Source organism: Pteronotus mesoamericanus, unplaced genomic scaffold, assembly GCF_021234165.1.
Source record: "Pteronotus mesoamericanus isolate MK-2021 breed Mesoamerican mustached bat unplaced genomic scaffold, CSHL_Meso_final scaffold_167, whole genome shotgun sequence".
In the NCBI taxonomy this organism is placed as follows: Eukaryota; Metazoa; Chordata; class Mammalia; order Chiroptera; family Mormoopidae; genus Pteronotus; species Pteronotus mesoamericanus.
The window spans coordinates 46,435,555-46,463,549 of NW_026555308.1; the positions used below are offsets into that span (position 1 = coordinate 46,435,555).

General features: G+C 36.0%; 1 protein-coding gene across 13 annotated transcripts in view; it reads right to left on the reverse strand.

Moving 5' to 3' along the window:
- The window catches only part of PAM (peptidylglycine alpha-amidating monooxygenase), a 281,694-nt gene that overhangs the window by 137,314 nt on the left and 116,385 nt on the right, over nucleotides 1-27,995 (reverse strand). For all 13 annotated transcript variants that reach the window (XM_054590011.1, XM_054590022.1, XM_054590021.1 and 10 more), the window contains 2 exons: nucleotides 18,922-19,399; nucleotides 17,805-17,925 (listed from right to left, as the gene is read on the reverse strand). In XM_054590011.1, the coding sequence (XP_054445986.1) occupies nucleotides 17,805-17,925; nucleotides 18,922-19,010 (210 nt within the window). In that variant the 5' untranslated portion in view covers nucleotides 19,011-19,399. The remainder of the gene's footprint in view (nucleotides 1-17,804; nucleotides 17,926-18,921; nucleotides 19,400-27,995) is intronic.

A 27,995-nucleotide genomic window follows, 5' to 3' on the forward strand; every position in this document is an offset into this window, starting at 1 on the left:
TATAATCTTTCAAAACTAAATCAGGAAGAATCAGAATATCTGAATAGACCATTTACCACTAATGAAATTGAAGCAGTAATCAAAAAACTATCAACAAAAAAAAATCCTGGACCAGATGGCTTCACAGGCAAATTTTACCAAACATTCCAAGAAGAACTAACTCCTGTGCTTTTCAAACTATCCCCAAAAAACTCAAGATGAGGGAAGACTCCTAAGCTCATTTTATGAAGTCAGAATTATTCTAATTCCAAAACCAGATAAAGACACTGCAAAGAAAGAAAATTTTAAGCCAACATCCCTGATGAACATAGATGTTAAAATTCTCAAGAAAATGTTAGCAAACAGGAACCAAGAACACACTAAAAAGATCATATATCATGATCAAATGTGATTTATTTCAGGGATGCAAGGTTGGTAAAATATCTGCACATCAATAAATGTGATACACCACATAAAATAAGGGATAAAAACCATATGATTATATCGAGATGCCAAAAAAAAAAGCATTTGATAAAATCCTACACCCATTTATGATAAAAACTCTCTGCAAAATGGGAATAGAACAAACATACTTCAACATAATAAAGGCCATATATAACAAACCCACAGCCAACATCATACTCAATGAGTAAAAACTACAAGTGTTTCCTTTAAGATTGAGGGGGGAAAAAAGGGATGTCTGCTTTCATAAATCTTACTCAGCATAGTACTGGAAGTCCTATCCACAGCAATCAGATAAGAAGAAGAAATAAAAGTCATCCAAATTGGAAAGGAAGAAGTAAAACTGTCATTCTTTGGAGATGACATGAAACTCTAGAGAACCCTATATATTACACTGAAAAATTAATAGAATAAATGAGTTCATTAAAATAGCAGGATACAAAATAAATATCCAGAAATCAGTTGCATCTCTATACACCAATAATAAACTATCAGAAAGGAAAACTAAGAAAACAATACCATTTATTATTGCATCAGAAAATAAAATAGAAGGACTTCTGGTCAAGATGGAGGCATAGGTAGACATGCTTTGCCTCCCTGCACAACCATAAGAAGGATCACAGCTAACCTCAAAACAAAAAAGCGCCCAGAACTAATAGAAAATCAAACTGTATGGAAGTTCGACAAGCATAGCACTGCTAAACAGTCTGCTACTGGCACAAGAACAGACTCATAGATTAATGGAACAGAACTGAGAGCTGAGAAATAAACCCATGTCTCTATAGTCAATTACTATTCGACAAAGGGAGAAGGAGCACAAAATTGAGAATATAGCCTTTTCAATAAATGGCACAGGGAGATACAGACAGGTACATGCAAAAAAATGAAACTAGACCACGAACTTATACCATACAACAGAATAAACTCAAGATAAAAGACTTAAAATATAAGTCGTAACACCATAAATGTCCCACAGGAAAACATAGGCAGTAAAATTTCAGATATCCCATGCAACAATATTTTTGCCAATGTATCTCCTAGGGCAAGGGAAACAAAGGAAAAAACAAACAAATGGGATTACATCAAATTAAAAAGCTTCTGCATGGCTAAAGAAAACATCAGCAAAATGTAAAGGGAACCAACCATACAGGAAAACATACTTGCCAAGGATACCTCAGACAAGGGTTTAATATCCAAAATATATAAAGAAACAACTCTACCCCAAGAAGACAAACAATCCAATGAAAAAATGGGCAAAGGACCTGAACAGGCACTTCTCCAAGGAGGACATACAGAGGGCCCACAGGCACATGAAAGGATGTTCAACATCACTAGCCATCAGAGAGACGCAAATTAAAACCACAGTGATATATCACCTCACACTGATCAGAATGGCCTTCATTAACAAATCAACAAACAAGTCCTGGCGAAGTGGAAAAAAGGGAATCCTAGTACCCTGTTGGTAGGAATGCAGACTGGGGCAACCACTGTGGAAAACAGTATAGAATTTCCCTTTAAAACTAGAAATAGAACTGCCTTTTGACTCGGTGATTCCACTGCTGGGATTATATCCTATGAATCCTACAACGCCAATTCAAAAGAACTTGTGCACCCCCATGTTCATAGCAGCGTCATTTACAATTACCAAATGCTGGAAACAGCCTAAGTGCCTATCAGAAAATTAGGGGTTAAAAAAACCGTGATACACTTACACAATGGAATACTACGCAGCAGAAAGAAGGAAATCCTACCTCTTGCGACAGCATCGATGGAACCGGAAAGTATTATGCTAAGTGAAATGAGCCAGTTGGTGAAAGACAAATACAACATGATTTCACCTATAAGAGGAATCTAATGAACAAAACAAATATACGAGCAAAACAGAACAAGAAGCACGGAAAGAAGGAACAGAATGACAGCAACAAGAGGAGAGGTAGGGACAAGGGTGGAAAGAAGGGAAAGGGATTAGTCAAGGAACATGTATGAGAGACCCATGGACATGGACAACAAGGTGGCGATTCACTGTGGGAGTGGATGTGGGCTGGGTGGAGGAGAGCAAAGAGGGAAAAACTGGGACAACTGTAATAGAACAACAATAAAATATTTAATAAAAACATTGAAGATACAATAGGTGGAAGCATATACCATATTCATAGATAGGAAGAATTAACATTATTAAAATGCCTATATTGCCCAGAGTAATGTATAGATTCAATGTAATTTCTATCAAGATACCAATGATGTATTTCACTGAACTAGAACAAGTATTTCAAAAATTTATATGGAATCACAAAAGATTCCAAAAAGCCACAGCAATTTTGAAAAAGAGGAACAAAGTTGGAGGAAACACACTACCTGGTATCAAACTAAACTGCAAGGCATTAGCAATCAAAACAACATGGTCCTGGCATGAAAACAGAAATATAGAACAATGGAACAGAAAGAATAAAGAGCCCAGAAATAAACTCATATTTCTATGATCAATTAATATTTGACAAATGAGGCAGAAACATACAATGGGCTAAAGATAGTTTATTTAATAAATGTATTGGGAAAATTGGACAGATTCATGCAAAAAAAAGAAACTAGACCACCTTCTTACATAATACACAAGAATAACCTCAAAACTGATTACAGACTTAAATGTTAACACTCAAAACCATAAATATCCTAAGAAGAAAACAAAGGCAGTAAAATCTTGGCATTTCTCATAGCAATATTTTTTTTTTTGATGCATCTCCTTAGGCAAGGGAAACAAAACAAACAAATGGAACTACATCAAACTAAAACATTTTGCATATCAAAGGAAACCATCAACAAAATGAAAAGACAACCCAATGAAGGTGAGAAAACACTCACCAATAATACATCTGATAAGGGGTTAATATCCAAAATTTATAAAGAACTCATACAACTCAAGACTAAAAAAACAAACAATACAATTAATAAATGGGCAGAGGACCTGAATAGGCACTTCTCAAAAGAGGACATACAGATAGCCAATAGACATATGGAAAGATCTCAACATCGTTAATCATCAGAGACACGCAAATTAAAACCACAATGAGGGATCATTTCACACCTGTCAGGATGGACATCATCAATAAATCAACAAACAGATGTTTGTGAGGATGTGGAGAAAAGAGAATGAACCCCCTCAAGCAGCTGGTGGAAATGCAGATTGGTGCAGCCACTATGGATAACAGCATGGAGTTTCCTCAAAAAATTAAAAATGGAACTAAAAATTAAAAGTGGAACTGCCTTATGATCCAGCAATTCCAGTTCTGGGAATATATCCGAAGAAACCCAAAACACTAATATGAAAGAATATATGCACCCTCTATGTTCATTGCAGTATTATTTACAATAGCCAAGATTTGGAAGCAGCCCAAGTGCCCATCAGAAGATGAGTGGATAAGATGGTGACTTCTGGTCAAGATGGTGGTGTAAGCAGTCATGGATTGCCTCTTTGCACAACCACATCAAAATTACAACTAAAATGTAGCTGTGGCTGGTATGGCTCAGTGGATTGAGTACCAGCCTGCAAACAAAAGGGTCGCTGGTTCGATTCCCAGTCAGGGCACATGCCTGGGTCATGGGCCAAGTCCCCAGTAAGGGGTGCACGGGAGGCAAACACACATTGATGATTCTCTCTCTTTCTCCCTCCCTTCCCCCTCTCTAAAAATAAACAAATAAAATCTTTTAAAAAATTACGGCCATAATAGGGAACATCTAGCACCCGAACATTCAGAAATCAAGTTGAATTAAAGTCTGAAAACTACAGAATTAAAGAAACCACATCCATCGAGATTGGTAATAGGGGCACAGACATGGAACAGGTTGGTCCCTCACCCATGTGTGGTGGATAAAAATTTGGAAGGGATATCTTGGGAGCGAAGAGCCCCAGCCCTACAGCAGATCCCCCCAGCCCAGGGTTCCAGTTCTAGGAAGATAAGTCCCTGGAATTTCTGGCTGCAAAAACCAGCAAGAATTGAGTTAGTGGAAGAAACCTCTGGATCCCCCAGCAGTTCCTTTTAAAGAACCCACACATGGACTCGCTCACTCAAGACTCATTCCCTCTGAGCTCCAGCACTGGGGTAGTAGCTTGAACGGCATCGGTGGTATACAGGGAGAAACTGAAGTGTCTGGCATCAAGGCGAGCAAAGGCCATTGTCCCTTTTCCAAACCCTTCCCTCAGAAAGCCAGGAAGTTGGTGCCATGTCTGACACTCCATCAATTTGGCTAATACTATTTGACCCACTTTGGAGATTTCCAGAGACTCCATCCCACCAACTTACAGGCCCACTCAAGTTACTTTTCCATATGAATTGCTGGTCTTGGCTAATGCTTCACAACTTCCCAGATCCTATCAAACAAGCAACAGCTGGCCTCAGTGAGCCCCAGACCCAGCACTAGCAGCAGCCAGCCCAGAGTCACAGCTTGGCTTTGCACTGGAATCTCCAATCCCAGCACAAGTAGAAGCTATCTCAGATTGCTTTATAGCTCAGGTAGAGTGGCCCTGGGCAAACACAAGTGGGGGCTGATCTTGGCCTGCATCACCCAGGAAACCCCAGGACCAATGAACCCAATGGACAGCTACAGACCATGCTGGAGCACCAACACCCTGTGCCTGCACAGCTGATCCTCCAAAAGATCCTCCACTTCAAGCGTTCCAACATTCACATCACAGGGATACTAGAAGACGAGAAAAAGCAAGAAATTGAAAATGTATTTGAAAAAACAATGAAAGAAAACTTCCCTAATTTGGTGAAGGAAATAGACATGCAAGTCCAGGAAGCACAGAGAGTCCCAAACAAGATGGATGGGAAGAGGCCCACTCCAAGGAACAAATTATACTAACAAACAAAACAGAAACAGACTCATAGATAGAACAGTCTGACAACTTGCAGATGGGAGGGGGCTGGGGGAATGGATGAACAAGATGAAGGGATATAGCAAAAAAAATAAATAAATAAAAATAGTAAACTCATAGACACAGACAACAGTATGGTGATTACTTGAGAGAAAGGTAGAGGAGGGTAAAGAAAGAATAAATGGTGTTGGAACAAGACTTAACTTGGGGTGGTGAACATACAATATAATATACAGATGATGTATTACAGAACTGTACACCTGAAATCTATATAATTTTATTAACCAATGTCACCCCAATAAATTCACTTTGAGAAAAAACTTCAAAGAAAGATATATTAATTCAGACTACATAAATCTGAAAATAAGTGAAACAAATAATTTTTCTCGTGGCTAATAAGTACAAGGGGAAACGATTTTCTTGCTGATGTGGAAAGATATGCATGATTGTTTTCTCCAAATATCTTCAGACTTTAGTAGATTGACCCCCTGCAAATCTGGCTCTATTTGTTTCTAAACATGTACCAAATTTCCTGAATTCTTTAATTAATCAGGATCTCTTAACAGTACTTGCAAAGCAGAGGAATAGGAATTAAAAATTTATCAGAGGCATTGTGTGGAAAACCCCTCCAGGAATTTCTAGAACATTAGGGGTTTATATCAGGTAGGTAGATGATTCTTTCTGTTGGTACTCTTTTCGTTAGTGATGTTTACTTATTTATTAATTTTTAACAATTATAAAATAATGATCTTTTTTAATGATAAAACAACATATATGTGTGTTGTATACACCAAAATCTACTGTCATCTTTTTCCATTGCTACCTCTCCAAGAGACAGTTTTTACAACTTAATGTGCCTCCTTCCAACCTCCTCCATGTCCGTACAGACTTAAATAATCAGAGACACACGTGTGTAGAGATTTTGTTATTATTTATTTTTATTAAGATGGGTGCATACTCCAAACATGACTCTGCAGTTTGCTATTAATTAATACAGTTAAAAACCTTTGGGGCAAGACATGTAGACTTAGCTCAGTCTTTAACTTACTACTTAATATTCTATAAAATAATCTCCCACAATTTTAAGGATATGAGTATATCTACTTTAAAAGACAATTCCAGATAGCTTTCCAAAAAAGCTTATGGTAACGTATTATCTCACTAACAATTTATGAGACTACACAGTCTTCATCTTGAAAGGTTCTGTATATCATAGCTCTCTTTAATTTCTTGACAAATTAATTGGTTAAAAAATGGCATCTCTTTTTTAATTAAATAATTTTTTAATTTTTAAGTTTATTTTCATTGTATTTTTTACATTACCATTTATTCCCCTTATATCCTCTTGTACCTCCTCCCAACCCCTCCCCCAACCCAGCACTTACCACACTATTACCTGTGTCATCAGTTCTTTGTCTTTTTTGCTATATTCGACCATCCCCCAACATCCCCTCCCCAAACCCTCCAGGTCTGTCATCTTGCTCTCTACCTATGAATCTCTCGCTATTTTTCTTGTTAGTTCCGTTTAATTTTTATGATTATTAACAGGGTTAGACTTTATTCATTCTGTTAATATTAATATTTTTCATTTGCTTTTGTTTTGGGTTGCCTGTCATCTCTGTCTGCAGGGCCTCTTTTTATACTTGGTACATTAGCCCTTTCCTGCCATGTGTTCTTGCTTAAATAACTGTCATCTTTAAAAGTTTGTGTATGTGCATGGATGCGCATATACATTTAAAATATTTTTATCTTTCCGGTCTCTTCTATAGTTAGAAGTCTGCTTGGTTCCTAGGTCGATTTGGATAGCTAAGCATTTTCTAGAAAAATCACACATTTCCTCAAGATTATAAAATTTATTGACATAGATTTGCATATAATAGTGTCTAAAAATTTTTCTTTACATATTCTAATACTTAATAATGTATAATTTTTGCACTTATTTATCCTTAGAGGCTTGCCATGAGTTTACCCATTTTAATGGATGTTTCAAAGAAACAGTTTCTGATTTTATTAATGTATCTGTTTTTAAACTTTTATTAATTTCAGCTTTTATCTTTATTCTTCCTTTTCATTTACTTGATTGCTCTTTTCCTCATTTACGAAGTTGAATGTTTACGTAGATGTACTTTTATTCTATTTTTCATTAAAAAAGAATTTCAGGCTATTAATTTTTTTCTGAGTACTGCTCTAGCTTGTCTTACAGGTTTCATTAGGAAATATTTTCCTTACCATTACTCTCTAGATAACTTATAATTTCAATGTTTATTTTTCTCCCGTTTCAAAAGTTGTATAGAATCGGCCTTAATTTCTGAGTAGCTAAGTTTTTTCCATGACATCGCTTCATGGTCTATTTCTAGTTTTATTGGATTATCATCAGAGGATCATCGCTATACAACACTATCGCAGTAAACTGAAGTTTCTTAATGTCTAGATATGTGATTTTTATAAATGTGCTATATGCATTCAAAAAGAATGTGTATTCTCTTCCTAAAATGTAAAATTATATATCCATATGGATATTGTTATATTTACTATATGTTTCATATATATTCTGTCAATTGATATATTCAAATGCTTTATATACTGCCCTTTTGGAGTCCATATGATATACCAAATATCCATAATTGTATTTTAACCTTCACTTCGAATTTTTGTTTCACATGTTTGGCAGACCGCAGTTCACTAAGGTTTAAGTATCTTGCCTAAGATTTTTTTTAGTCAGCAAGTGGTGGAACAGAGGTCTGAATTGTTTTGCACCTACAATGACTGATAAGAGAAAAGAAGGATGAAAGAAAGACACAGGAGTAGGAAAAGATTGCAGGGAAAAAGGGGCCCCGAATGTCACTACAAAGTCTTTGGTTTTAAATGGGGTACAGGAAGCTTTTCAATGGGTATTTGTACATGTCTTCTGCCCATTTTTTAAATTGGATTATTTGTTTGGTGTTGAGCTATGTGAGTTCTTTATATTGGATATTACCTCTTGTTGGAGCCATTGTTTGCCCAAGAAGACATACAAACGGCCATCAGATATATGGAAAGATGCTCAACTTCACTAGCTATTGGGGAAATGCCAAACAAAACTACAATGAGATACCGCCTCACACCTGTTCGAATGGCTATAATCAACAAAACAGGCAAAAACAAGAGGTGGAGAGGTGTTGGAGAAAAAGGAACCCTCTTTCACTGCAGGTGAGAATGTAAACTGGTACAATCACTATGCAAGACAGCTTGGCACTTTTTTAAAAAACTAAAAATAGAGTTATCATATGACCCAGCAATCTCCCTTCTGAGTACCTACCCCAAAGAAGTTGAAAATATTTATTCATTGCAGCATTATTCAGGGTGGCCATGACATGGACACAACCAAAGTGTCCTTCAGTAGAGGACTAGATAAAGGAGATGTTGTACATGTATACAGTGGACTACTACTCAGCCATAAGAAAAGACAAATCCTGCCATTTGCAACAGCATGGATGGACCTTGAGAATATTACGCAGAATAAAATAGATGAGTCAGAAAAAGCGAAGAACCATATGGTTTCACTCATATGTGGGATATAGGACTGGAACTGAGAGACACAGACAGACAACAGGATGGTGATTACCAGAGGGAATGGGGTTGGGGGAGTAAAGGGTAAAGGGGGCTAAGTATATGGTGATGGGAGATGATCTGACTGTGGGTGGCAGGCACACGACGCAGTATGCAGATCACGCGTGACAGGACTGTACACTGTATGATCGCTGTCACCCAATAAATTTTTTTAAAAGGGGGTGTTTCAGAAGGGCGATGTGACTTCTGTTTTTATCAGGTCCCTGTGGCTGCTGCATGCAGTCCAGGCTCTAAGGGATGAAAGGGTGTAAGGGAGACCAGTTAGGAAGCTACCATAATAATCCAGGAAAGGGAGGGCGCTGCTTGGGCCTGAGTGGGAAAGATGGGTATGGTGATAAAAACACTAGATTCTGGACGTATTTGGAAGGTAGAAACAACAGGGTTTGCTGGCGTATTGTTTATAGGGTGTGAGAAAGAGGAGCCAAGAACTCCTACAGTATATTCGCCTAGAGGAACTATAACACAGGAACTACCATCTACTGAGATCGAGAAGTCTGAAACACAATATTCCAAATAAGGAAAGTCTTCTTTATGGCCATTTACTTATGAAAACCAAATAGGTAACTAAGGAACAAAGATTAAAGTGCTGTTAACCTTTCATTGGTATTTTTCTTCTCTCTGTTTTATATGTCAAAAGACATAGTCATGAGTGGCCAAAGGTTAAATCCATTTATTAGCTTAAATGGCATATGCAATCGTTTCGATCAGGGATCAGGAAACTACAGCCTCTGGGTGGCTGCCTGTTTTAGCAAATGAAGTTTTTTATTGGAACACAGCCAAGTCATTCATTTACATACCCTCTATGGCTGCTTTCTAACTGCAGCAGTTACAACGGGGACCATATGGCTCTCAAGTCAGAAATATTTACTATCTGACATTTTAGAAAATAATTTGCTAATCTCTGGCTTAGATTTAGACAGGAACAATTCAAAATTTGTGTTGAACTAAACTAGGTTGATTGCAAGGTGTTTAACAGCCAGGTAATTAGGAATATCTTACCAGCATTTCTTTCTGGATGGATATGAAAAAATATAAGGAAAAAGTTATTCAAGGATTTAGGATGGAGCCAGTAATCTTTATTTTGGTTGTTTAACAAAAGGAAGCTTTTATTTTACAATGTATGTGTAATAAAATATGTGTGTGTGTGTACGCACGCGTGTGTGTGTATGTGTGTGTGTGAACATACCCCTCACATTTAAAGCCAAAGACACCACAAAAATATACATAGTGACATTCTCTGGGAAACATAGAGGCCATTAACAGACTGGTAGCAAGCAGAGAATTATAAAATATCGGTTTCAGACTCAAATCTGTATTTAAATTGTTGTTCTTCTAGTTACTGGCTATTTAGCTATAGACAGATTATTTTATCTCCTTGAGTTTCAAAATCTTATAATAAATGGCAATAATGGTACTTTGAACAGCTTTTATGAGAATTAATGAGACAATATTTACCAAGTGCCTAACACAGTAATGTTACATAAAAGCACTCAATAAACATATTTTCTCCTTTAAAAATTTACTTGGAAAAAAAACAAAATAAAAATAGAACTCTAAATCTTATTGAGAAAATTAGTGATCATAAGGGAGTCTCTTATACTATAGTTACTTCTAATATTTTCTAAGTATTGTATAAATTCAAAAATGTTAAAAATTAATTGAAACGAAAATGTATCCTTTATTTTTATTTTTTACTCTTTATTGTATTTTTTTCCCAATTACCATTTAGTCCTCTTCTACTCCCTCCTTCCAGCCATCACCAACCACACTGTTGTCCATGCCCATGAGTCCTTTTTCCTTTTTGCTCCTTATTTTTTATTGAAGAAAAACAAAGGTCAGTGTATATTTGCAATTCTGAACCCAGGTATGTGACATGTTTACACTCTTCTTAGAGTAATATACCATTAATAGTTCAATCTTATCTTCAACAAATGGACAAGTGGACATCAAATAGGTTTTAGTAAAAATAAAGTATCATAATTTAAACAATTAGCAATGAATTACATGCACCTTTAATTTGATGTTTATAAGATCCATTTAACTTTTTTTGGTTTGTTTTCTATTTGTAGTATTTTGCCTCACAGATGAAGCAAGGGAAAAATTATACAAATAAATACAAGTTGAGAATTTGATATGTGGAATCTTAACTGACACTAATCCTGAGCTTTCAAATTAGAAAGTGGAAAAACCAATTTAATGTGAGACAGAGAAGTAAACAGAACAAGGGCCTGATGACTGTCCTTTCTAATAATCAGCTTCTTCACTGCTAAAATAGGTAATATTACTTCCTCAGTTTGTGGAAATGCCAGGGTACATCATTTTAATCTCTTATGTTGCTTTTTTTGCAAACCATGGAATTTTATACACATTGCCTAAGTCTTTCTAAACAAAAAGCAAATGTTAGTCCATAGTTAGGATATACCCTCGATTTTCCTTCTCAATAACAAGATCACCATGCTCCCTTTCTTTCTTTTTTTTCTTTTTCTTTTTTTTTTTTTTGTGGGTGTGAAGGGAGAAAAAACTAAGAATGGAAGAAAAAGAAACACTAAAAGCCATGAGTCATGTTCATTTTTAGACAATGACTTAATGCAATCAGTCTTTATTCGTGGTCTATTTTTTCTAAGCAACAGAAATGCACTGGTGCAGGACTGGCTACTGGAGCCACCGTTTCTGTCTTTCACACTCACAGCCTCACAATTGTTAAGATTTTTCAGCAGCTATTCTCAGTCAAATGGACTTGTGTCAAAAAGCAAACCCGTCTGCCATGTTTGTACTACTGTACAGATTGAATTAGCTGAGGGAGGGGGTTCATTGGTGGAAAGGTGAGACAACTAGAGAAGAAAGGATGAAATGAGGCCGCTGACCACACAAAAGTCAGGGAATCCACAGAAGTTCCAGGTATACGATAAACTCTAGAGCAGGTGGGGATCTCCTCTGGGCATTTCCCAGCAATCATCTAGCTGCTTTGGGGAGAGCCATGTCTCTAATGAGTATAACAGGGAACCTCTCACTGGTGCCCAGAAGACTAGTGATGCCCACAGATTAATTTTTCCTCTTATGTAACGAGTCAAGCTAGCCTGTGAGGGGAAATGGAGAAACGGGAGGGTGGGCTATCTCCTTCTTATTCTTGTACTCAAAAGAACACAGCATTATTATTTTTTAATGCAAAATTGGGATTAGCCAAAGAACATATATGTAAAACCCATGAGCATAGACAACAGCGTGGTGATGGCCAGAGGGAAGGGGGAGCAGGGCCTGCGAGGAGAGGAGTAAGGTAGGGGTGGGGGGATGGGGACATGTGCAATAGTGTTAACAATTAAAATAATGAAAAGATACAATATTATTGCATACTAATAATTAAAGAGAAAGGGACAAGTAAATCAGAACCCTCAGAGAACTAAAAATTATTCCAGTAAAGCAACATTTTTCTCAAGTCCTTGCTAATTTTGTCCTGGGTTTTAAGCATTGACTGGAGATAATTTTCTTTTTTTTATATTGACTGAATTAAAATGTATAGATTTAACATATCACAATATCCTCAGAATCAGCTAAAAGCCAAACTTCTGTTCAACTAAGTGACTTTACATGAAAAAGTCTAATTGAATTAGCATTCTGAACTTAAGGAAAATAAGGCATCACAGCAATTCTGCAGCTAACTTGTTTGTTACCTCTTTGATAAACATATCCTGAGCAAATGCTGTTGGTAAGTGATATTATGATTATGGCTTGATATTTTAAAATTTATTTCTCAAACAGGTGCAGTTAAAAAAACTCTATTAAGTGCTAGGTTCTTATTACAGGATTATATATGCACTATTGAAGCAAGGGGAATCTCTTCCTTCTGTTAAGAAAATTAAAAAGTTAAAATATATTAGTAAACACTTTATAATAATTATTCATTTTTAGGAAAAAAGCAAAGATAAACACTGTCAAAAGCTTTTGAAAAAATTTTGTAGGACTATTTTGTTTATTCTGGTTTTATTTCAGTGAGTGCATTCTTTCATATTGTTTTAAAATAAGTGATAACTTAAGACCATAATTTCAGGTTTTTCAACTTGCTGCTCTGGGTTATCTGCTGTGATTTTTAAACTCAGAATTATTTCATTTCCTGGCATTCATAGATATTTGTGCCCAGAAACACAGGGGAAGGCTGCTTTCTGATTTCAAAGCATGATCTGTGACTCTTCAAAAAACAAATAAAGAATGAGACAAGAATTTGCAAGAGGTTGAGAAAGGAAAAAGGGTATTCCTCCATAGTTTTTGAACTGCTCTCAAAATATAAGAGGAATATGTAATATATACTAATGGGGAAAAATTCAATTACAAGGTTTCAAGTTATTACATTCAGAGAAAATATTTAAGGTTATAAAATTATGTTTTTTACATATTAGTTTGCATGTATAAGTCTGTAATAAAGACTTCAGAGGATCTCAGCTGAACAAGTATCGAATAAATAAAATGCTATTAAAACCTAGGATTTGATGAGACTTCACTAGAAAAGAGTAATTTTTAAAGAAGGCCAATGTACAACGTCTTCAGCAAAGTGACAAACCTCAGGTTGGTTTCAAACTGAATTAAAAAATTTAAGGCTTCATACTGATGAAACTGCTTTTGATAACTTCTTTTCTAAGGAATATAAAAGATATATAAGAACTTTGAGAAAAACATATCCATTCCCAGTGTTCTTTCATTCTCTGATCATAAAGGACATTTAGTGGAAATAACTACCTAAAAATACACACACTGAAAGATTTACTTCCTTGCTTACTTTCTCCTCGTTTCTGTTGCTCAGGTTTGTATTTTTTATTTTTCCTTCATTTAGCTACCTTTCCTCTCCTTCAAAATTATTACAATATCTTACTTTTCTCCATGAAGTCATTACTGAAAGCATAACGGTTGACAATTTCTTTCTCATTTTAAGGTTCATTCACATCTTCCTCAACACATATAATAAAAATAATGAGTTCACATTTTCTGAGAACTTACAATGTGGAGGGCAAATGGGACATTGCCACTGGTCTTACCTTGCTTAGCTCCAGAATAATCTGGATAGATACTACTATTACCCTGTCTACAAATAAAGGAACAGGCCCTGCTGGTTAAGAAACATACCTGAGTTGACACGCAAAAGCTGAACAAGAGTTCTGTCAGCTTGACTCCAAAGCCTACATTCTAATCCACTCATTTTGGCTTAGATTTAGACAATAAACCTTATGTAAAAATCATTGTAATTATGCCTCATTTATTTTATTTAAAAATCAACCCCCTATAGAATAGTTAACATATCAAATCAGTGTTACCACTTTGCTATGACCATGAACTCCCCTTCTGTCAAATGGTTAGGTTTGTTGATATGAGCGTTGGTGACAGCAAAAGCCTACAGGACCCCCAGGGGTGAATGGGAATCAAATGAGGAAAAGTACTAAAAGAAGAGTCTGGAGATATCACCACTTCGAGCCTCTGCTGGATTTGAAGCCAGTGCCATTAGATACCAGCTTCTATACTGGGCTACTTAAAACCTGATTAATCTTCTCCCTAATCTTCCCAAAACCTAAAAAAAAAATTAATTAATGTGAAATTTATGAAAGGAGGCAAAAATTATTTTTTTAAATTTCAAGTCAGAGAAGAAAAAGAATGAGCTCACTTCTATTATAAAATTGATATTGCAATAGGTAATAAACTACCTTCCCCAGACTCTCCAGAGCTGGTTTAACAGGACCAATTTTTAAAGACTGCTCCAGAGTCTATGGAATGACGGAACGGACTGCAGCTCAAAAGCCTGGCATGACTGATATCTGGTAAGCCACTAATCTAAACTTGTATTTCATCAGCACATTCATTAGTTGCACTGTTTATATAATAAGTAGGGTTCTTTTGCCTCTATTCGATATCTGCTGTTTCTCTATTCAAAGTTACCTAACAATCTCAAGCTTCCCAAGGTAAGGACTTATATCAAATGAATAGATGTATCTTTCATTCTTGCCAAAATTTAGTGTTTTCTTAAAAAAAAAAAATCTACTGAGTGAATACATCTCTTTAATCAACTTGGTCTGCCTCAACTACCAACTCAAGTGCTGGCTCCTCAGACCCCCACCTTTCTTTCAGTTTTGTCGCTCTTCTTCATCCTCTGCCATTAAAACAAAACAAACAGAAAAAAAGATTTAACTCCTCAATGCCTTCCTCATTTTTATGATTTCCTTACTCCTCTTTTTCTTGTATAATTTTTTAATGGTTCTGTTCTTCACATTATATTCATTCTTGATTTCTTTTTCCCTTTATTTTTTGTTCTTGAGCATTCTATTTTCTTGTATTCCTTTTCTTTTGGTCTACTCTTCTTATTCCCTTCCATATTTTATTGTTTTATTCTAATACTTTTTCATTTTTCTTTCCTTGTCTATCTATCTCCTTTCCTCTTAAGGATCTGTGTTAAATTTAGTTTCACTTGCATTTTAAGAAAAGAATACTTTCTTCATCAAAAGCACTTACACAATTATGGTTGTGTCTTCCTCACCAAGAACATCCAGTTCAGGAGAAAAAGGGCATGGGGTTTCTTTATCCAATACTTTCTGAGTATACTAAATACTCAGTATAACTACCATTTCTCATGAAGGTTATAAAGTATATAAAAGATATGCCAGCCAGGTCAACTCACACAGTTTGTGGCATGTGGTCAATAGAAAGTGAAGAGGGGAAGTGGCAGAAACTTTCGACAACCTGTTCTGAGCTGATCAGGCAGAACAAGTAAATCACTTATCCAGTTAGGTAGTTTTAGTTACAAGTCAGAGATAACCCAACTCAACTGGGCTGAAACAAGAAAGGCTAATATAACTGAAAACCCCCAAAAGTAGCAATGTCACCAAGAACAAATATTCTTTCAGTTTCTCTGCATTGTCTTCTATTGGTTTTACTCCAGGCACGGCTGCCCTCATAAACTGAGCTGATCCTCTGACTACATGCCTTTGGCTCACATGCAACAGAGAAATGGGTTCCCAGCAAAAATCCTAAGATTTGAGTAGACTGGTCTAGGCCATACACCGTTTTCTGAACCAATCAATCTCTGTGAAAGGGGAAGTAAGATGCAATGACCTGCTAATCCTAGTTCATGGGCTCCACCTCCGGGTCCTGGATCGATTAACTCCTGGGAACTCTGCATGGTCTCAAGAGAAGGAGCAACAAAGAATTACAGTTGGGAAGGGAACCAGCACATCTCTACTGCATGAGGCAAAGCTGAATGCGACAGTACAAAATAACAAGCCAATAATTTACTAAACATATGTTCTTTTTCCATGGAGTTATTTTAATAATTATAAGATTATAAAAATGACTGAACATTTTATTTTATGAAAATGAAGTTCCTCTACATTCCTTAAATGAATTCCTCTGGGAACTCTTTCTGAGCATACTGACCCCAACACAGTTACTTATTACTAATGTTAAATAATTTAAATGGTATTACTGTAAAATAATGAGGAGAAAAAAATAACAGAAAAATGAACCACAACAAATGACTATTTGAGAAAATAATGATATTCTTGAGGGGAAAAAAGTGCTAAAGATTGCTTAGTGGATATTTTTAAAAGAAGTAATATAAAGTTAGTTTGAGCAAATACAGGAGGAAAATCATTTTTAAAACTGAGAAGAAACTAGAAGGAGCACACTTCACAAGTGAGCAACTGTCATTCTCTCTTATTCCCAGTCTCATTACAACTCTTCTGACTAAATATTAAATAAAGACCTTATGGAATTAAAGGCCAGGACATTAACAACTGAACATACGGGGAGAGTCATGTGTCTGGTCATTTGAAGATGGGCAGAGGTTGGGGGTGAGGGTAATTTTCACAGTAGTAAAAGCAGTTAATTATACATAGTTGGATTATACATAGGTATTCAAATAAATGAATGTCAATCTTTAGTCCCCCCAAAGAGGACTATGTGTATTTTCTAGAGCTTCTCAATATCAATTTCAAGGACTTCTCCCCAATAAGTAGGATACTTTTATTTTCTCAGTACTTAAAAGAAAAGAAGAATAGAACGTTATCTGCAATGGTGAATCATCAGCCACTGCAGTTTTAAAACACCCTGGTCTCTCCTTGTTGCTGCAGCCCTTAGAAAGGAGAGGACTATCTTTTAACAACACACATAAATTCCTTTACTGCCTGGTTGCAAAGCATAATTAATTCTGGCTTTCTTATTCTTAATGAAACTCCATACTTACACACTTGAGAGAAGTCAGTTTGAGCTTCTTGTGTGTACCTAAAATAGGGAAAGCCCTAGCAACAAACTAATTCTACTCAAAATGCTCTATGTCATGTTTGTCTGAGTTCTGCAAATATGTCTTCAAAATATCTCTTATAACAGGCAAATTGTGCTAAAAAAAAAAAAAAATTTAACCACCTGTAAGAATAGTTCTTTTAACTTTTGAAAGTGTGAAATGTCTTGTTTTTCAAATTCTTCGCAGTAAACACATGGTTTTATTTCACAACTTGTGGCTGCAGTAGAAGGGTATTTAAACAAAGTAATCTCTTAGATGTAGCTGCTCAGTATCATTTCCCTTGATTAGAATAATTTTTCATGTTTTAATACATACTTACATGTTCCAGTACAGAGGCTATTACTCAATCGAGAATTTCAAAACATAAATTTTCAAGGTTCCATTTCAAAACACAAATAATACACAAACAATACAAGTAATGCTTTTAAAGAAGAAATTTAACTGAAAAATTTACTCATCTTTATAATATTCAATTATTCTAGCCCTGAGGAGTCTTGAAAACAAATGCCTATTTTTAAAGAAGTTATTACTACTATAAATGCAGTTTCTTTGCTTTAATTATAAATTATACACAGACAAGTGAATAATGAAATACAGAATTTCTCTTACCTGTTTAGGTGTAACCCCAGGCATTTGAATATCCAATGCAAAATCAGATGAATCAATAGGAGTTACTGGTCGGGTGGTACCAAGACATTCATTGGAAAATGATCTGGTAGTTTCCTTAAACCTTAAAACAAACAAACAAATAAACAAAAAAGACAATTTCAATATCCTTGAACATAATGGAATCTTAACTTGAAAAAGAAAAATAAAAGGAATTCTATGACTGTAAAATGAAAGATTATTGATTTTGACCTGATGAAAAGAATGTGATAACTACATAATACTCTAAAACATTGTCAGAATTGTACTTCATAGTCCATGAGCAATAAATGCCCAACCTGTAAACAAAATATAATCAAAGCAAACAAGCAGGTTACATTTAGAACTCAAATAGCAACTTGTCAAATATTTATTTGTTTCTAGTTAATGAAAATACAGTATTAATAAATTAGAAATTGTGGCAGGCCTGACAAATTTCTAATGGAAGAAATATTAACCATAACCCAGTAAAAACTTTGTAACTATTTTATGAATGCCCAATATTACTAGTCAGAAACAAAAACCAACAATAATAATGCTAGAAGGCAGAGTTGTATTGGGGGGAGGGAGCGGAGAAGACTGCGATGTGAATTACAAATGTACAAGTGCATAAATATTTAATATGGTAATTATGAAGACTGTGTGTACAGCTCAATGTTTTCTCATGAGCTATTACAGTCCATGATCATGATCTGCTTCTTCCCACCACTTACCTCTATTGATATTTTATTTTACCAGCTATTACAAAACAAGAAGGCATTCGAGTATAAACGACAATATGCAGTTTCTGAAATATCTCCCCAAGAGGGAGCGATTTGTATTGGAAATCACAACTTCTAATTGAAGTTTTGAAAGCTAAGTGCAGCTTGGCTACAACCACACTGGGGTTTTTCTGTAAGGGGGACTTTACAAGAAGTTACTGTGCTAAAATTCCAAGTCGATTCACCAAAGTAAATCAGCCTCGTATATTTCTCCGACACTCTGGTCCGTAAAAGTGGTTACAATCATCAACAGCATGCATAGCAACCATCCAAACAACATTCCGCCTGCTTAAAAAAAAAAACCGTGCACACACACTCACCTCTTAAAGACAGAAAGCGGGCTTCTGAAACCCACACAGCTGCTTTGAAAAACAAGGAGGAGAACTAGCAGGCTACAGACGCCAGCCATGTCCACGCCGCTCCGGCCCCGCCGGGAGAGGACCGGGCAGCGCAGTGCTGGGCTTCGGCCGGAGCTCGGGCAGCGGCGCCGCCAGCAGCCGCTACTTCATGGCCGGGGCGCGGCGGGCGTCCTGCGGCGGCCACACACCATCTGCCTGCGAGAGAGGCGAGCTGGATGGGACGAGGTGTCTGGATCCCTAGCCTCTCGCAGAAATCCCTGGGAAGGCGGTACTTTTGTCCGGTCCGCAAGCGGAAGCTTTCCTCCTTCCAGAGCTGCTGCTTTTTTTTTTTTTGCCCCCCTCCTGGTGCTGGGGCTAGACTTGCAGGTTCCTTATCACTCGGGAATGACAGGGACTGTGAAGGATATCACACAAACCCGCGTCAATCATCATTCAGAACCTGCAAAAATAGAAGCAGATAATGGATGACTAACACATTACAGCATCTGTCCTCAGCAAATCCCAGTTGAGGTTCTTTAATACATTCGTAGTTTCACAAGCTTGAGCCCAAGCCTGGGGAAAATGCTGGTCTGTTGATCTCCCTGCCCCCCACCAGCCCCCAAGATTTCACAAACCTCCATAGCCCCTGTTTTGCTCTTTCTTCTTCTTCCCCACGCCCCCACCCTGTCCTTTTTCTACCCTACTTCTTTCCTCCTTTCCCTCCCATCCATCCCACTCTTCTCCTTACTTACTATATCACTCTCTTCTGTCATCAAAAATGCACTTAATACCTTTGCTGAATGTAAACGAACTTATTCACACAAATGACAGGCTAAGGGCAAAAGAAAAGGGGGGAAAAGAGAGAAAACCCTAAGAGAAGCAGAGACAAAGCACTTGGATACAACAGTAATCAGATAGAAAAAAGATTTTGAGAACAAAGGCATGTTTTATGTATATGCATCACAGAGCTACAGATCTAAAGAGAAAGAATACCCCCTACCAAGAATGATCACCACCGAGGCAATTGCTGAAGTTGTCAGGATTATTCCAAAACCAGCCAAAAATCTACCGTTAACCTGATATGAAATAAAATGTAAATGCCTATTTTAAAATTCTGGGTCTAGTACACAAATTACTTACTTATAAGGTATGCTTCCCAAAACATATTCTTTCCTGAATAAAGTTTGTTAATTTACGATGCAATGCATTTAGAAACAGCAGTGAGAATCTCAGCTGGCCTCCAAATGAATTTATCTACAAAGGGTCTGATCAAGAAATTAACATTAATATAAAAGAGAGGCTGTGCAGAACTAGTACAACATCTCAACATTTTATGAAGGGACTCAGCTAGGCTACATTTTAAAATACGCATGTGACTTTACTGTTGTCCTGAACATATTTCAGACTATGTGTCAAGTTTGTCAATTATAGCCAGAAGGCATTATTTTCAAATCTATCTTTCACAATATAAAAATACCTCCAAAGAAATAGATTTCTTAAAGTTTAATCTTAATTTATAAACAGAGGAAACCTCAAATCCAATGGCCAGATGAGTAACAGTAAAAAACAAAAATCAGCAACATCATATAAAAGTGCTCCAAATTATTCTCTGGAAATCACAAGATAATGAAGCTAATCTAAAAAATAAACAAACAAAAAAATTAAAACAAGAAAGCACAAACTAAAATTAAATGTGAAGACTTCATGGTCAAAGCTTTGTAGAAGACCATCGATATAAGTAAAACATGATAGACTATCCAAACAATCCAAAGATACTTGGGGCTCACAAGCACCCAAGGCCACAGCTAATTTACATAAGCAATGACATTTTTAAAAGACATGATATTTGTTTGAACTTTCTCTGACTTGCTGTTTGAGCTTTCAGCAACAAAAAAACCTTCAGCTTTGTCCCAGTCCCCGGGTAAAGGAAAAGGAATAGAAACAATTGGCCTGAAGGCTATGCTATTGCCTTTGTTAGCAACCAAGTATAATCCTGTCTAATGACAATACTTGACATTCCCTGATGTTCTTTTAAAAAAAAAAAAATATGTGGAAAAGGGATAATATTTTACTGTTTCATGAAGAGATTCAAGGACAGTCCTTCTTCCATTTGGCAGGGAGATTTGGTCTCCCTTTATTGTTTTTTATACCACTTGAAAACAAATTTAGTATTAAAATTATTTAACAGAAACACATCCTTAAGTTCTAGCCTTTGGGAAAAAATCCACTTATCTCTTTGATTGATTTCATTACCTTTGATGTGCCTAAACCACCCACTAAAAGAAAAGGGAACTGAAGTTGTGGGTGGAAGCAAAGCTGGTGTTTGCAGTCACAAACAAAACACAGGGTCTAATAGGAATGAAAGCTAACTATTCTTCTTGGTTCTTGATGTCTTGTAAAGACAAAATACAAACCATCAGATGGAAAAAAAAAACATCTAACCATATCATTTGTTATTTTACAATTCTTGATAATTCTGAATATATAATATTAAAAAATTTTAGTTGTCATCTGATTTAGAATTTTAAAAACTCAAATATATTTCTTTGAGATAATGTATTTCCTCATTAAAATACATACTTAAGTCTGTATTCTGCACAAAATATAGTTAATACATTGTTGTTTTATGAAATGAATAAAACTAAAAGACAATATAGCCTACTATGGGAGATGAGGACTTGACGCAATATGAGGTATGTTCACAATGTAGTATATTAAAAGTACTATAAAAAGGACACAGGAAATTTTGAGGTATGAAAGGTCATTTCAACATTCAAAAGGAGGGTAAGAAAGAACAGAAAGGTAAAGCAGTCTTCAACGGAAGAGGTGACCACTGAGGGGAGCTTGGAGGGTGGCTAGGTTTCCACTGTGGGACGCAGGCATGAGCATTCCAGGTGCAGAAAAGGGCAGGTGCACAGGAGTCCAGGTGGGGAACAGAGGACATGTTTAAAAAATAAACTAAGTAATATAGGTTCTGCCTCCTAGACTCCAGCTGTAGGCCCAGATTTACTATTTTATTTGTAATACAAAGCAATATGCTGTTTATACGTCCATAAATTCTTAGTGAGAATAATTTGTAGTTTATACCTGTATGAATATTAATTTCAGGAGCAGTACTATTACATAGCTTAGTCTAGCCTGGTACAAGAGGACCATACAACTAATTTGGCTTTTGTAATTTGGGTTTTACAAAATGAGCAGTCCATTCCTTTTACTTCTCATTTGAAAAAAGAAAAAAAAAACAGTTGAAATTTGCAATTGGTCAAAGAACCAAATAAATATATTGATTATTCATTCATTGATTTATTTATTCAATGAGAAAGAACCAGGATAGCATATACCTAAGAGTTTGTAAACTGAAGAAAAATGACCTGGACTCCTGGCTCCCCTATTTAATTGCCTTGTGAAACTGAGCAAGTATTATTAGCCTTTGTCTGACTAGGTTTCCTCATCTGCAAAATGGAAATAATCCTATTACCTACCCATAGGGATGTTAGAAGGAATAAATAAATTTTTATTCTTCAAAGAGTTCCAGACATATAATAAATGTATGCTATTACTGTTGTTGCAACAAGTATTTATTGAATGTCTCAGACTATCTTAACTGTAATAATTGAGACAGATAAAGTCTCTACTCTTAAAAAGATTAATTTCCAGTGGGGAAAAAAAAACAAATGAAAATAACTACCAAATGATAAATTTCATTTTATTTTAAGCAGATTTTGTGTGGTTTCGTACAATGACTTATGATTAAGATGATTAAAGGATGCATATCCATTCACATAGCAATTTGACTCCAGGGATTTATTCTCTGGCAAAAATTGAACAAGAGCACAAAACATGTTGATAAAGATATTTACTAACAATGTATATAATAACAAAGAACAGGATGTTTATAATAGAAAAGAACTGGAATCAATTTAAATGCCTATCAATAAAAGATTGGTAAAAGAATTTTTTTGATACACTTGAATACTATACATCTCTTTAAAAGACTAGATGGGCCTATTTTTATAGCCAAGTCCATATTCTATACTTTTTGCAAACTTTTAAAAATGTTTCAATAATCTCAAACTTACAGAAACGATGCAAGAACAGCAAAAAGAACTTTTTTCTTTAATAATCCGAGAACAATTTGCAGACCTGATGATGCTCATCACCTCTGAATATTTTAGTGTGTATTTTCTGCATCTCACTACATAACCATAATATCGCCATCAAAGTAAAGATATTCACATTGACACATTACTATCATCTCATCCTCAGTCTCCAAACTTTGCCAGCTGTCCCAGTAATATCTCTTATTTCAAAAGAATCCAGTTCAGAATCAAGCATTGCATGTGAAGTCGTGTCTCTAGTCTCCTCCACTCCAGGACAGCTTCTCAGTCTGTCTTTAAGTTTCATGCCCTTGATTCCATTGAAGACTGCAGGCCGGTTATTTTTCAGAATTCCTTTGAGTTAGTGTTTGTTTTCTGTTACATCAGGACGAGATTCAGTCTGTGCATCTCTGGTAGGAATATCACAGAAGCAATGCTGTATTCTTCTCACTGCATCTGTATTAGCGTCTGTTGCTGAATATTAAATTACCCCAAAACTTAGTTGAGAATAATAAACATTATTTTGCATAGTTTATGTGCATTAATAAAAAGAAGCCACATAGCTGGGAGGTCTAATGAAGGTATGATGAAGATGTTGGTGAGGGCTACAATCATCTGAAGGCCTGACTGGGGCTGGAAGACTTGCCTGAATGTGATTCACTCGCGTGGCTGGCACGTTAGTGGTGGTGAATGGCAGAAACAACATCTCGCTACACGGCCTTCTCTCTAGGACTAACTGAGCATCTCTACAATACGGCAGCTGGCTCCCCTAAGAGTAAGCAATGTTGTTTAGGGCTAATATCAGAAATCACATGGCATAATTTCTGTAATACCCTATTGGTTACTCAGGTCAACCTCCATCAGTGTGGACAAAGATCACCAAGGGCATGAGTACTTGGACACAAGGATCATCTTCTCAGAAGCTGGTTACCACCGCATCTTAGCAGGTGGCACACAATGTGATTCATCTCATTACTGACAATGTTACTTACATCATTTGATTAAGGTAGTGTAGGTCAGGCATTTCCGTTGTAAAGTTACCATTTTCCCCTCATTAATTACTTTATTTTTGGTATTATAAATACTCTATTTCGCATCAAACTTTCATTTTGTTCACTTACTTATTACATCCTAGTGGGACTATTAACCCTAATGGGTTTCTTATTTTATTCAAAGTGTTTTAATCTGTTACTAACTTTATTTATTTACTTCAATAATCAAATTGTTACAGATTTCAATTTATGCGTTAATGTCTGAGTTAGGTGATGTTTAGAAAAAATAAATAACTCCCCTTTCTCTGCTTGGCAAAATATTTACAAGCTAAATTTTATGGTAGTTGTATAGCTGTAATGAAGGGTATTTTCAAGTTCAGCACTAGCAACATTTTTGATTGAACAATCCTTTACTCTAAGGGACTGTCCTGTGTATTACAGACTATTTGGCAGTATCTCTGGATGCTACCCACTAGATTCCAGTTGCTCTCCCTTCAGCTGTGACAATCAAAAATGTCTCCAGACATTGGCAAATGTCTTCTGGAAGGTAAAATCACCCTGGTTGATTACAATATTGTTCATTCAGATGACAATTTGTAAGTCAAATGTGGTGTAATTCCCTTCAAATACATGTAATGAGACATAAATCTCCTTAAAGAGTGTTTGCAAATATGGAACTTCTAAAGAATGCAGGGGGAGAGGGGGTGGAAATCATTATAGCAAGTAACATGTATTGACTATATGCCAGGCATTGACTTTATGCATATTATCTCACTGAGTTCTTATGACTTTGAAATAAAGGTTATTATTCCCATTTTAAAGAGGAGGGGTTTAAAGTTTAGAAAAATTAGGTAACTTCCTCTGGTTATATTGCAGTAAAGCAACGATTCAAATCCTGGCTTGCACACTGCAAGATCTTTCTTCTTAACTCATATTCTTCAGCATAGAACACACACATTGATAATGGATATTTTCTTCAAATAATGTACAACAAAAGGCAAATCCTCTGAATATGATTATATTGTAAAATAATAATTGACAATGTTTATCCAGCAATTACGATCAAGTACTGTATACAGACCAGCTAATCTGAATCTTGACAAAACTGTATGATGTTTGTACGATTATCATTCCCATTTTACTGAAGTGGAAGCTGGACACAGAGAGACTTGGTAACTTTCCCAGAGTACATAACCAGGATATAAACACAGGCAATCTGACGCCACAGTTAAATCCCTTAACTATTCAGCTATAAATGTAACTGTCTGGGGTTTTGTGTTTTTTTTTTAATTCACACATTAGGAAGCATTAACATTTCCTCTACAACCATACCAACATTACTCTTTCAGATATCTCGGAAAGAACAAATTAAAGATCTATGATCAGAGTCTAAATATGATCCAAAAGTAGGTTTGGACTGGCTTGCAAGAATTGTTCCCAATTCCTCCCCTGAATTTGAATTCTGAGTAAACATTTCAAAATAAACATTTCATATAAAACCTAGATTTCCAGTGTCTCTGTTGAAGGGTTGTAAAATCTGGCATCACTGGACTCACATTTTCACATTGCAACAATTAGCTGAGCCATGTGCTTTCCCTTTATAGACATGGCCAGCAGTCTGCAGATTGCCACAGTCCCCACCACTCCCTATTTGCTCCCACATCCTGAAGCCCAGAGCAGTTATTTGAACAGCCACTCAGCATTGAGATGCAGTTGTCAGTCTATTCATTTGTCTTTGTTTTTATATACTTGGCCATGTTTTCTCATTAATATTGGTAGCTATATCTTAAAATCCTTTGTGTTATGATCCCAGAGGTATACCTTCTTAATGCGAGAAGGTAAACTTCACCCTTTATATAGCATACAGTTTGCTACTCTTGGATATACTAAGTTGCTGCTTCTTTTCTTTTCTGTTAAGGCTCTGTTCATCTTCATTAGCAAGGCACACCAAATTGAACAGCATTTTCTACACATGGATTTGTTTAGATCAGCAATTTTCAACCTTTTCCATCTCATGGCACATAAACTAATTACTAAAATTCTGCGGCACACCAAAAGTAAAATTATATTTTTTTGCCTATCTGACAAAAAAATAGCTATAATTTTTATTCATTCACACTGGACAGCTATTGTTGTGTTGGCTGCTGTCATTTTTTCATTTGACAATCTAAGGGAAAAGAGGTCAGTGCCCCTGAGTCAGGTATTGCACGTTTTAAAAATTCTTGCAGCACACCAGTTGAAAAGCACTGGTGTAGACTCACCTTCTAATGTGTAGCCAATTTGAAGTATCCTTGTCTTGCAAGTCAAAATTGACTAGGTATCTATTAGAATATATATGTTAAGGAAAAAAAAATCTCAGTGGTACCATTCAGCATACGATTCTACTGCAAAAAACAAAACAAAACAAAACTCGCCGACAGCAACAAAATTTATTTATTTATTTATTTATTTTGTTTTCATGGTCAGTAAAGTAGCAGATGTCCTTTAAATACATCCATTAGTCATCAAATCACTCAGTCCCATAAATACTTCCATGGGGGGAAAAAAACATAATTCTTAATTAAAGCTCAACTTTGACTAATACAAATGTTGCTCCATAACACATGTTAAACCCAGCACTGGCATATTTTAATGTCATGTAGAACAGATCCCTGTGTCCCAATCAGCACAAATCTTTGGATCTAAAGACTGCGATGTGAAGTTCTCAGGAGACTAGCGCACTGCCCAGGAAATCATTAACCATTACTGATGACATCAGAGAGGGAGATCGGCTTCTTGATATGCTACTCATTTGTCCCACATATCTTATTTATTTATAAGCTAAGAACGTCACATGGACTTTACTTTCAGAAGAAGAGCACAAGGCACTTCTGCAGCTACCACTGTCTTTTCGCCTTCAAAACTTCTTGTTGAGTATGCGTGAGGAGGGGGAGCATGTAGGCCATCAACCTTGTCCTGCCACTTTAAAAATTAAGAGGCTCTGTCCCTCCTCTACAGGGAAGTGTTAGGGAAACTAATTTGAAACTAATACCCATGACCTGTCTAAATTTCAAATGCCTGAGTTATTTTTTTCAGTAAGTCTGAATCATGAAATGACCCACTAATTTCAGCATTGAAAGATCTTTTGCATTACCTTTGCAGTGCTTCCTTTGTGGGTCTTTGCATTATTATTTTCTTCTACTTTTAAGAGGAAGTTAGCATAGAATGGAGGGTGGGAAAGTACTGCATTTAAGGGTAATTTAGTGTCAGGCATTGGGCTTAGATGGATGTGGTCTGAAGGCAGGGATCTGCTTTTCCTCCTGTCTTTTTTGCACTTAATCAACACATTCTTTTTTTATGAGCTCTCCTATTTGCAGGAATTTTTTTCCTGTTTACAATTCCACATCCGTAGGCATAGTTATTCCTGAAGCATTTTAATACATATTTTGTTAAAGGTATCCTGATGACTTCAGAGGCAGGAGCTATTAACTACACAGGACACCTGGCTCAGATCCAGAACATGCAATTACAAAATAAGGATTCTCTTTCTTGATAAGTAAAAAATCTACAGGAAATGTCTATATTTTCCTCAAAAATAACCCTGAACTTATTTTTTTCTTGTGCTATTCGCAGAGAAGCATTTTCTCCCATAGCAGAAGCATATTTTCAAGTGATATTCATGTTTCTCATTTCAAATGTCCAAATCCTTACAATAAAATGCCCACAAACATACCCCATTCTATTATAAAAGTTTTGCTATCTTTTCCTTTAAGTCTCTCTGCTGTGTAATTATAGTACTTAAAATGGACTTCATAATCTTATAACACTATTACTATTACATAATTGAAGAACTTACGGGAATTTTTCTTTAAGATCAGGAAAGAATGTCGAAACAGTCTCTGATTTATATAATTCAGCTCAATTGAGTTTACACTAACCCAGAGGGATCCCAGAAAATACACACTACACATTGTCCCCTCATTCCTTC